At 47.0% G+C, this 12,250-nt stretch overlaps 1 protein-coding gene across 1 annotated transcript in view; it reads right to left on the reverse strand.

The window, feature by feature from the left end:
* Positions 1–7,238, reverse strand: part of LY86 (lymphocyte antigen 86) — a 152,838-nt gene extending 145,600 nt beyond the window's left edge. The window contains exon 1 of the mRNA XM_086966851.1: positions 7,031–7,238. Coding sequence (XP_086822977.1) covers positions 7,031–7,157 — 127 coding nt within the window. The 5' untranslated portion in view covers positions 7,158–7,238. The remainder of the gene's footprint in view (positions 1–7,030) is intronic.
* Between the last annotated feature and the right edge of the window lie 5,012 nt (positions 7,239–12,250).

The raw sequence follows: 12,250 nt of genomic DNA on the forward strand, positions 1-12,250 counted from the left end.
GCATTACCTGGGTCTTCTACCCCCGACGGTCATGTCCGGCTTTCATTGTTCTTTTTCTACTTTTTGCTTTCCCTTTTTTATGGTTTGTTTCTGAGGCTCCTGTGGGTTTCGGTAGGCTTGTTGGGGATGGATCCCGGTGGTGGTGGATGGGGACCTGGTATGGCAGTGGTGTGTCTGGTTTGTACTTAGAGTTGGGCTGCATTGATTGGAGCGCTGGGGGGAAGTTGGTCTCGATGTTGCCTGTTACGATAGGCTCCTGGAACGTTAAAGGCCTTAATTCTCCTCAAAAGCGCCAGAAAGTTTGGAAGTATATTTTAGATCATCAGCTAGATGTGGTGAGCCTGCAGGAGACTCATTTGGCCCGCAAAGATGAATCCAGGCTTAAGCACAGGCAGTATCCCCTGATTTATAAATCCTGGCCACTACTAAGCACCGTGGGGTTGCGCTTATGTTCCGATCTGCCCTTCAATTTCAGCCTGTGGGGGTGCGGGGGGACAAGGAGGGGAGGTGGTTGATGGTGAAGGGAATGCTCATGGGTAAGCTTTGCACCTGGGTGGTGGTTTATGCTCCAAATACAGGGCAACATGGGTTCCTTAAGACTATTCTGAGTGTGATTGAGGACTTTGGGGAGGGAGCGTTGATTGTGATGGGAGATTTCAATTTGGTTTGGGATAAAAGTCTTGACTGTTCACATCAACAGAGGACGGAGACGGGTCTCTTTTCCCCGGAGCTGCGCGATAACTTGTTAAGTCTGGGCCTTATAGATAGCTGCCGCTCCCTCCAACCCCGCACTAGGGACTACACGTTCTATTCACATGTTCACCACACATATTCCCGTCTCGACCATATTTTTGTGCATCAATCTTTACAGGGCGACCTGCGCGATAGCAAATTTTTTCCACTTTCAGTTTCGGATCATAGCCTTTTGGCGACGTGCTTGATCTGGGCCCCAGAGTCGTCCCCTCATCGCAAATGGTATTTCCCGGCATCCCTTACGCGAGATGATGAATCCTGCAAGAAGCTTAGGGCGGCCATTGGTGAGTTCTTTGAGCTGAATAAGATTGGTGACACCTCGATCTTTACCCAATGGGACGCCTTCAAGGCAACGACACGGGGCACGTGCATTGCATTGAACTCCGCCCTGAACAGGCTTCGTCGTGAGGAGAGGGAGGCGCTGGAGGCGGAACTGACTACGTTGGAAACTGCGCATAAGCAGAATCCTTCTAGAAAGACACTTCGCCCTCTTGCTGCGGTGCGAGGGAAGCTCAGGGCGCACTATAATAATCGAGCTGAATATACCCTCCTGCGCCTACGGCGCCTCTCCTACGCTCAGGGCAACAAAGCGGGGAAGCACTTAGCACGGCAGCACCGTGATAAACGTGAGAGAGAATATGTGGGTGGCATTCGGACCCCCTCCGGGGTAGTGGAACACAGGGATGCGGTTAAGGCAGAGCTCTTCGGTGACTTCTATGCTGCACTATACTCGGCGGACCGCCTGGTGCCGGCCGCTCAACAAGCACACTTGGAGGCCCTGTCGCTACCGCAGGTCTCCAGGGAATGGAATGAGCTCTTGGGGGCCCCGTTTACTAGGGAGGAGGTGCTTTCAGCCATTCGGTCCCTCAAACCGCAAAAAGCCCCGGGCCCGGATGGCTATACGGCCTCCTTTTATCAGACGTTCGCGTCCGAGTTGGGAGACCACTTGGTGCTCCTTTTCAACACCATGAGGGAGGCGGGCCACACTTCGGGCACTATGGCGGAGGCTATGATTTCGATTATTCACAAGGCGGGAAAAGACCCCTCCAAATGTGAATCCTACCGGCCCATAGCCCTCCTGAACGTTGATGCCAAATTGTATTCCTCTATCTTAGCCACCCGGCTAAAGGACCTTATGCCTGCTCTCATCCATCCGGATCAATCGGGCTTTATAAAGGGTCGTCAGACCCATGATAACACCAGACGGCTGATTCATCTGATTGAGAAAGCTGAACGCTTTAGGATTCCAGCTGTCCTGCTGGGCCTTGACGCTGAAAAGGCGTTTGATCGGGTGGACTGGAACTTCCTCTTTAGTACTCTTCATGCTTTTGGCTTTTCTCCCAAATTTATAGATATGCTCCGGGCCAACTATCATGGCCCGCGTTCGAGAGTCATGGTGAATGGTCATGTCTCACCATTTTTTGCTCATTCCCGAGGCACAAGGCAGGGCTGCCCCCTATCTCCCTTACTTTTTGCGCTTAGCATAGAGCCTCTTGCCATTAGGGTTCGAGAGGACCGGGATATAGTGGGCCTCCCCTTTTCGGGAGAACAGCATAAAATATCTTTGTTTGCTGATGATGTCCTTTTGTCGCTAGCTGACCCCGGGACTTCCCTTCCGCGGGTGCAGGACGTGCTGTCCCAGTTCGAAGCAGTGGCGGGGTTTCAGGTGAACCCCGGCAAATCATACATACTCAATCTCACGCTTTCGCCCTCTGAGGTAGAGCGCATTCGACCGCTTACGCCCTTGGCCTGGTCTGGCTCCTCCATTCAATATCTCGGGGTCAAGCTGACCTCCTCCATCGCCACCCTGTATGCAGCTAACTTCCCTCCTCTGCTGACTCAGATACAGGCTGAGCTGAATCGCTGGAAGCCTATGTTTATCTCTTGGCTTGGACGCGTGCATGCTGTCAAGATGACGCTGCTCCCCAAGCTTCTATATCTGTTCCAAGCCCTCCCCATTCCCTTGGACGGGGTTTTTTTTCGACGTCTGAAGACTATGGTTCTGTGTTACATCTGGCAGGGGGGCCGTGCTAGACTCTCCTTTCTTACGCTTCGCCGGCCCTTGAGGAAGGGTGGGGCTTGCCTTCCAGACATGCTTCTTTACTACAAGGCGGCTCAACTCCGGGTGCTGGCTGAATGGACCCAAATGGAGTCAGAGAAGCATTGGCTGCATATGGACAGGAGTGTGGCGGGGCGCTCTATTTGGGACCTGGTTTGGAAGGCGAAGGGGGATCGGCCTCGCAACGCATACATTAGCACCCCTACGAGCACCACTCTGAAGTTCTGGGACTCGGTCTCTAATGATGAACGATGGACCTCCTTTCCTTCCCCCTTCACACCTATTCACTTTAATCCAGCGTTCCCGCCGGCTCTTGTTGAGGACCCTTTGATGGGTGGAAGGCGGGGGGCTGCCACGCACTTACACATTTGTTTCATGGCTATGAGCCGCTCACCTTCCAAAATTGCATGCGTGACTATGGTGTGCCACCTACTGAGCGCTACCGGCACGCCCAGCTGCTACATTGGGCATTGTCTCCTGAGGTGCAGGACGCTGCGACGAGGCCTCCCACGGATTTCGAATCTTACATTACTCGCACATCATCTATGAAGGGGGTGATTTCCTTTCTCTATGATTTACTGTTAACCACGGCTATCTCACCTCGCCCTAGATACATGGGTTTGTGGGAGGAACACCTGGGGCGAGACATCTCCGACGAAGAGTGGTCCCATCTTTGGCGAGATCTACACACATTCAATCATTCGATCGATCTGAGAGAAGCACATATGAAGACCATGCTAGATTGGTATCTGTATCCGACCCGGTTGAAAAAGATTTTTCCCTCAGCTTCTGACAGATGTTGGCGGGGCTGTGGTCTCCTGGGGGACTTTCGCCATATCTGGTGGGATTGCCCCATCATACGCCCTTATTGGGAGGAGATTCTGTCTCATATTAGGGAGATCTTGGGCTACCCGATTCCAGATTCCATTGGCTTCGTGCTCCTGGGCCTTCGGGACCCGCTTCTGGAGCACCAAACCAGGGCTGACAAGCACATCCTTTGGCTCTGTCTGGGAGCGGCCAAACTGACTCTGGCTGCTGCATGGAAAAAGAGGGAGGCCCCAGCTCTTTCCCTTTGGTTTGCTAGGTTATGGAGGCTGCTGAGTGTGGAGCGTATGGCGGACATTTTCAGAAATAACTTTAAGAACTTTACTTTCAGATGGGGCCCACTGGTCCGCTTTCTCTCTCGGGGGTTGTCGTCAGCGGTTTGCCCGCCCACTATACGTGCCTTACATCTGTTTCAGGTGTGAACTGTGCTTGTGTGAATGGTTGGCGTCTGGCTGCCACCATCGGGGGGGGATGGGTGCACTGGGGAGGTTGGAGCCTCTGGGGGGGTGGGGGGGGTTTGGTTTTTGTTTTTCTTTTCTGAAGGGGGATGTGGACGATTTGATTTTTATGATCTTCTTTGTCGCGTTGTTTTTCTTATGGCCGAACTGCATGGAGGTGTACATGGACTTGACTTGGATAGACTTGCCCTATACCAAGGCGGGCTTTCCCCTCCGGATTTCGCAGGGGGCTTGACATTCTCCCGGGCAGATTTTTGAACTTTTTATTTTTGAACTCTTATATCCTGCCCTGAGTGATGACACTGCTTAGCCCTTCATAACTGTTACTGCTGCTTGGCCTTTTGCATTGGCCCCTGCGTGGGTACTTCTTTGAATTGTGATTCATGTGCTTTCATCCCCCTTTCTCTTCTGTTGTTTCTATCTTTCTATTCTCTCAATAAAAATATCTTTAACAAAAAAAAAAGAAAAATAAGAACTATGTAAAATACTGTTAACATTCTATGCCGATTGTTCCTATGTTATGACTGCTTTTCACAGAGAACAATGTAATTGATGTGATATAACTATTTACAGTAAACGTTGTTGTCATGCAAATGCCAATAAAAATAGATATTGAAAAAAAAAAGAACTACTAAGGTGACACCTTTGATTTTGATGTGCTGATGAGAAAGAACACGGTACACAGAGAGTGACATTTCTCTATGAAATTGAGTGGAAATTCAGCAAAGGTTTAAACAGGAATATCATATTAATGCAGGGTAAGATGTTTAAAAATTGCCCGTTCATGAATATGACAGCATGAATGAAAATGCGTAGAAATATAATATATTTAGGGCCATGATTACCTGCATGCCTCCAGGATTTCCAATAATCCTTATGATACACATGTTGTAACCTCGGAATAGAAGGGATGTTTGTTTGGTTAATGGCAGATCCTCCCCCATTGCAACTGGAGTATTCGTACTACAGAACTTGATACTAAGTAGACCACATTTTTTCCCTTTTTTGTTTGGAAAGGTTTGAAATACTTTTAAATGTGAACACCGATCCAAAACAAAAATGGCAAAATATAAATTATTTGAAAAAAGATTCTGTACCTGCTGCTTATTATTTTTGCAGATAAATGTTAAAAATATTCCCTTTATGAAGAGTTTTAATCTGAAACGCCTTCATAATTTATAGTACCTCTCACATTGATAGAATTACATCTGTACGTAAGCATGGAAATAGCTAACAAAGCAAATAAATACATTTGAAGATTTGTAAACGAGTAACATTAAATTTGCAATATAAAAGATTCTTTACTGAGCTCCTTACTGTGATGCTTGATGAATATTCTTGCAAAAAACAATTGAAGTGGATTATGCGTACTATCATTAAGATTTGCACACAACTACGAGAAGCGCACCAAAGAAAACTTTTTGTGATTAAGGTTTTACAAGAGCATAATTAAGAGGGCAGAAAATCACTAGATATCGAATCCTCAGTTCAGTCAATGACAAAGTACAAATTGATGTACACCATATTTTCCAAAATAAATTAAAATATTATTATTCGTCTACTTGAACTATATGCATGTAGGGGACAAATCTAATGAGCTTTCCCTAACTAGTAACTGAAAAAGCTTTGCTACCTGGACCTTTTGACTTGCCAAAGTGGCAGATGCAGTGATTCAAGTACATTTGATGCTGAAATTGTTAGAATTTAAATGGCCCAAAAACAAGTTTAATACAGTTGGTATGCTTCAGCAAAACAAGGTGATTTACCAATGTAGCAGGAAAATATAAGTGTTCACCAAATCATTAAACATTCTCATGCATAGCAATTTGAAATTAGAAGCGATGCAGAATAATAATGATCTATGTGCATACATAAGAGCCAGTGATGGGTGCGAGATTTGCCCCCTTCTATGCCAACCTTTTAATGGATTGGCTAATTATGGTATGCGAAGGAAACACATCACATACTAACTTCACAAACAGTAGGTATTCGATGATGCTATAGTGACAGCATAAGCTATACCTGACTGATGAGCCCTGGTTAGGGCGAAACCGGTCCTGGGCTGCTTGTGTTTCGTTTCTGGGAGAGTCTGGCCTGGAGGTTCAGGGTGGGTTTTTCTTATTGGAGCAGGGTCAAGACTGATTTGCATATGGCTGAGCCCAAACTGAGGTGGCATAGTGGCAAAATAACAAACGACTAGGATGCAGCCGTGAGTGTTTACCAGTGGCTGAGATTAATTCAAGCATTCCATCTATCACTTTTTGATATACTTCCATAAAACTTTCTGACATGCCTACTCAGTACACACGTCTAGTTTCACAAAGGTGAGCTCCCACCCCATCACCACCGCCCTGAATCCTGAATGTTTTTAAGGGCTTGTTTAGCCATAGTGACATGATATAATAGTGTGCTGTTCTAAAAGAAATGATGTCCATAATATGAAGCGATGATGATGTCCGAATTTTAATTTTGACAAAATCCTTCCTCCTGGGCTGTCACGCATCCCGACCATGAAGGGTTACAGCAGCAGAATCAAGTAAACCGAGCTGCCTCTCCCTTTTCATTTTCATTAAGTAACATCTGGTTGCCAAACAGCTGATGTCGCCTGCGTCATGAATTTTTGATAGTTTGTTTTCATCCGAGCTGCAGCAACACATGAGCGGATTTACTCGCACAAGAGCTCCCAAAATATCACACATCCCTGTGAAAATCCCACAAAAACCTCTAAAAACAGATAAATAACAATAAGGCATGGCGAGCATTTAAAGAACAAGTTCCGATTCGAAGACTTTTTTAAAGAAAAGTTGACTTCTTTGCTATTGTAGCTCATGTGCGCTATGAAACAGAAAAAAAATAGTACATGATTCTGCCAGCGTCTAATTATGAAACAGCAGACGCTTCAGAAACCATTAGGAAAGGGAGAAAAAACACTCACCACAGCTTTTATAAGACACTTCCAAGTCGCCTGTTCTGCACACAGTGTGCACGGGCCATTCTTTGTTTTCAATGAGAGATGCCATAAGTAATAATAAAAAGCACAGAACTGCAGTAAAGAACTTCATGGCGGGCTCTTGTGAAGGGGCCAGGCGTGCAGTTTTCAGATCTTGTCCTACTGAATGTGCCGAGCAACAAAAAAGCCCACCTGACGTAGTGCTGCGGCGAATTAGCATGTTGCGGTTCGCTGCTCACCCTTAGAGGATGTACGAAATCAGAGAGGCTTCTGGTAGATCCCATTCTGCGCTCTTTCAGGAGGGAAGTTGTGAACTTTGGTCCGAGGACTATGTTTACAAAGAAACAGTCGCGGCGCTGAATAGTAAGGTTTTCCCCCCTGTTAAAAGTATTTAACCATCTCTTCTGAGCATTTCTGCTGCACTGTCACGCAAATACCTCACTAACTCCCGCATTTTCGATGTGTATTAACAAGTGGTGAAGCGGAACTATTAATGGGGCTCACACTGAGACAAAAATTATAGGGTCCCTCACAAAATATAGACAGGGTAGGGCAGCACGTCTCCCAGAGCCATGCCGGGGACTTTCCAATCCAAAATATACTGTGACATGGCTGCTAAGTTTCCATTCAGCTTATGTGTGACATTTCTATGTTTGAGGTGTGCTTATGTGTGACACTGTCACGCCCTAAGTGTGACATTTTGAGTGACACGTATTAGTCCCTGCTACTAATTGCTCTTAGACACATCGGGGCAGATTTACAAGCCCCTTGCAAAACTTTTGCACCGCCTTTGCGTCGCTTTTGTGACGCAGAGGCGGTGTAAAAAATGAGGCCAATTTACATCGTGACACATCTAGGGAGCTGCGTCACATTGTAAAGCCCTGTGTCACATTATGCCTGTGTCAGGTATAATGTATGCAGGGTGGGCATTCCCACGCAGGAAAGCCTAGTAAAAGTGACGTAGTGAAATCTACAAGATTTCACTGCGTAACTCCTAGGACGCCACTGCGTCAAAACCTTACGCCTGCTTCAAGCAGGCATAAGGAGTGACGCAGGGTAGTGGGAATTGGCCTCAAAAGACATTGCTGAAGTTGCATTATGCTTGCGACACGACTCCAGCAATGCGTGACTTTTGCCCTAACAGCTGCGTCAGAATTTCTGTTGCATCTGTCAATCCTTGTGTTATGGTGCGCCGTATTGTAAGTACTTATTCAAACAACAGGGGTCCCATGCATTCCATAATATATGAACCAATAAATATAGACAAAGTCAGATCTATATTTGGAGTGACATGTCCAGCCGGACAGAGGTCATTCAAGTTTACTTAATAAACAGTAAATCCAAACAGCGAAGATACCTTCCACAGTACACCCGTGTGGTACACAAGTGGGTGCCCAACACTAGCGGGGTGGTTACAGATGGTGAGAAATAGAAGGGTTTTAAGGCAAACAAGCGTTTTTCTGCTCACATTCAAATTATACAGAAATGTCAAAAAGCACCATTACAGTAGTTAGAGATCAAGTATTTGTATAAGGTGCTAGACAAGTCGACGGCGTTTCGGTGCTCCTATTGGGTCATGGGGACCATCATCAGGACATTCAATAATTGCCTTAACGTTAAAACCTCAAAATGCCAAGGCAGCATACTGATAATAGTTTTGCCGTATGGATAAGCAAAAAGCCCGGACCAGCAGCCCTGAATAAGCCGTGGGTTGCCGCGTTACGGAATCGTTATCGGGCGACGCCAGGGTAAGCCGGTTTAGTCGGTCATAGGAAGTGTTCCCTGGCACTGTAATGGTGCTTTTTGACATTTCTGTATAATTTGAATGTGAACAGAAAAACGCTTGTTTGCCTTAAAACCCTTCTATTTCTCACCATCTGTAACCACCCCGCTAGTGTTGGGCACAGGCTTGTGTACCACACGGGTGTACTGTGGAAGGTATCTTCGCTGTTTGGATTTACTGTTTATTAAGTAAACTTGAATGACCTCTGTCCGGCTGGACATGTCACTCCAAATATAGATCTGACTTTGTCTATATTTATTGGTTCATATATTATGGAATGCATGGGACCACTGTTGTTTGAATAAGTATGTTCCCCGAGGTCCCCTGATGACTGAATTGGGGCCCGTTGTTGTTGCTAATATGTATTGTAAGTACGGCGCATCCATAGCGGCACAAGCGTTTCTCATGGTGGCGCAGGGAAAGTGACGCATCTCTACAGACACGTCACTGTCTTGTAAATCTGTCCTATACTTTGGAAGTCTCTTAGTAGAAGCACCAGCTAATCCCCTGTCCCCTCAAAGGCCACCCTGAACAACCCATGATGGCCAATACTGAGACTTCACACTACTAAATTCCAAGTACTTCCAGCACACAACCCTAGAAGTGTAACTGCAAAGTGCTTTGTGGAGTTTCTTACTTTTTATTAGAGCTAAACTTCCTAGTGTCACACCAGCTTATCATGCTTAGGTTATGCATGCCACTCTGGATAGCATAAGCATCCCAGACAGCAAGCTGTAAAAATGTTAATGGACCCAGAGAGTACATGTATAAATGGCCCCAAACAGTCTAGACCAGGTATGGCCACGTACAATGCATGCAATATTGTTCTCAAGCTGTATTGCACATTTACAAAGGCCCAAAAACATGATCCACATACAAGTGACCTGCTGTCCTCTCTCCCTGCCTGCCCTACTCCATCCGTGTGTCCGTCCATGCCACCAAGGCACTGTAAAGTCACCTCAGAAAGAGAATATCATCTTAGCTATATACATCAGTGGCGGCTCCTTCAAGGTGGAGGATCGTCGCCCCACTACCATAAAGCAGCAAATTAAAGTAAAAAATAAAATGAAAATAATGTAATGTTATTAACAATTAGTTTTGTCCTGCTGCTGCAGTAGCTTGCATGAGAGGGCGGGCCTGCAGAGCAGGGGAGGAGTGGTAGAACACTCCTAAGTGCCCAATAACGTTTTGGCCCGCTTGCTCAGTGTTCTCCATGCAGGCTGCATTACAGCCAGCATGGAGAACATGCCCACCCCTCCGGCCCCTGACAGCGCTTAGACTGCAGCAGGAGCGTGGGAGCGCTGGTGCTTCCTGATTCTCCCAGGAAGAGGACACAGGAGAGGCGGTGGCGGCTGGCCAGCCAGGAGGTACGCGTTTTGTTTTTTTAAACCTGACCTGCCCCTACTGCTGCTTCCAGTCAGCAGTCGCAACTGAGTTACATGTTTTCTCAGTGTAATACACAGGTCTCCGGCACACATCTATTACTACTCTACCCCTCTGCTCTCTCTCGTCACTCCATCACAAGCCTCACTCTCCATTCAGACCCTCTTGCTCTGTCACTCCCATTTTACCATGCCTGAGCACTCTCTGCACGACATTCCACTGGCAGCCTCCTAGGCATGCACTGCTCACTGCCTCTGCACATGGGGTATCCACCAGCTCCTATTCACTAACTCTGCCCCGATTATTTAACTCTGCTCTGATCTTATGACTATTTCATCCACTTACTCTCTGCCCAGATTCCACTTTGATCCTATTTCGTTTCTTTGCTCTGAATCCCTCAGAATGCCCTGAACTCCTTGTATTACCGTCTCGTTCTGCTCCCAAATGTTGGCACTACCCATCACCAGAGGGGTAGCTTCGGGGGGTGGGGGGGGGGGGTGTCCGGGGTGTTACACTCCCTAATAAATGTACTTTTTGATAAGTAGTTGGATAAACATGCTTTCAGTTGGGTATGGTGAAGTGTCTGTCGGATTTCACCAGGGACTTTTACATACATACCGAAAAAAACGTGCACACTCTCTCCCTCTCTGTATTAAAAGTCCTCAAAAATGTGGATATTTTACAAAATTGTGTGTTGTCTCTCCTAGTACTCCTATCAGTCCACATTCGTCTCCCTTCCCATTGCTGTTTAGGCCCTTCTCATGCACCCTGCTTGCTGTATAAATGCGTTTTAACATTATATGCCAGCCGAATTGATAGAAAATCTGAACTCAACCCACACCCCTCCCCCCCTTCCCCCACCCCACCAATGTTTAAGTTACGCCCATGCCCATCGATCTGCTTTTACATTTCCAATACCCTAGCCATTTAGTGTTCTGTCTCGTTCTGCCCCTGCCAGATCGTTTGCAGATGCATTCTCACTGTGCCTCATTAATTTATTGGCCCAGGTCTCTTTTCTTACACAGTCACCCCTGCTGCCTTTACACATGCACTCTGCCCATATGCCCAACCCTATCACCTTGATCCACATCGCGTTTCCTGTTCTTTTTGCCTGCTGCCACCCTCTGACTCTTGGCTCCTACCCTCTGTGTGAGCAAAGAAGCAGTAAGGGACATTACGGGTGCACCCGGACATCACACAGCATCACAGATCCTCGATTGATTCATGCAGTTGTAATGTCGAGGAGCATTAAACGACTAATACAGGGGCAGTAGGACCGCAGGAAAAGAGTAGGACTGAAGGACACTGGTCATTACTTCTGTTGGGGGGGTTTAACAGGACGCAGAGGATGCAAAGGGGTCAGTTGGTCATTAGCTGCAGATATGTTGATCACAGATGAGGGGAATGGCATTTGAATGGAAGTATTCCTGTAACCCGAATAAAGATGAGTAGAAACATACCGTGTGGTGGTGGCCCCATTTGCAGGAGGAATTCTACAACTGTCACAGGATAGTTATGTTCCTGTGTACCTGTGGATCCGATCGGCAGTTCTGAGCTTTGTCCTTGACCTGGAGGGCCCAGCCTACTACACTCATTACATGTTAGGGCCATGAGCTCACCCAGAGTCTCTCTGGCATCCCTCCTTCCTCTCCTGGTGACTGCCCTGCAGTGCACAGTGAACCATGGTGCCAGTCAGTCCTCACAATTGAAGCCTCTCATCATGGAGAGCTGGTCTCTGGGAACAAGTGGTGCACTGCGCAGAGCCGCACAAGAGTCTCTGTTGGGTGACTGTGCTATTGAGCATGCCAATCACAATTTCAGGGAGAGGATGCCAGACTGTCCGGGATACAATGAGAATCTCAGATGCTCACTGAAGTGCTAGTCAACACACAGCGCCATAACCAAACTTCCATTGGCTGCTTGTCGCTGCAAGAGGGGGCTGGAAGGCTGGGGCTGTAAACAAAGCTCTTATCTACAATCAGGCTGATGAAATTGGAAATAGACATTGTCAGCCGAGTCAGGTGATTTGCGTGAGCACC

The sequence above is a fragment of the Lissotriton vulgaris genome, chromosome 4_1, assembly GCF_964263255.1.
Source record: "Lissotriton vulgaris chromosome 4_1, aLisVul1.2, whole genome shotgun sequence".
Classification (NCBI taxonomy): Eukaryota; Metazoa; Chordata; class Amphibia; order Caudata; family Salamandridae; genus Lissotriton; species Lissotriton vulgaris.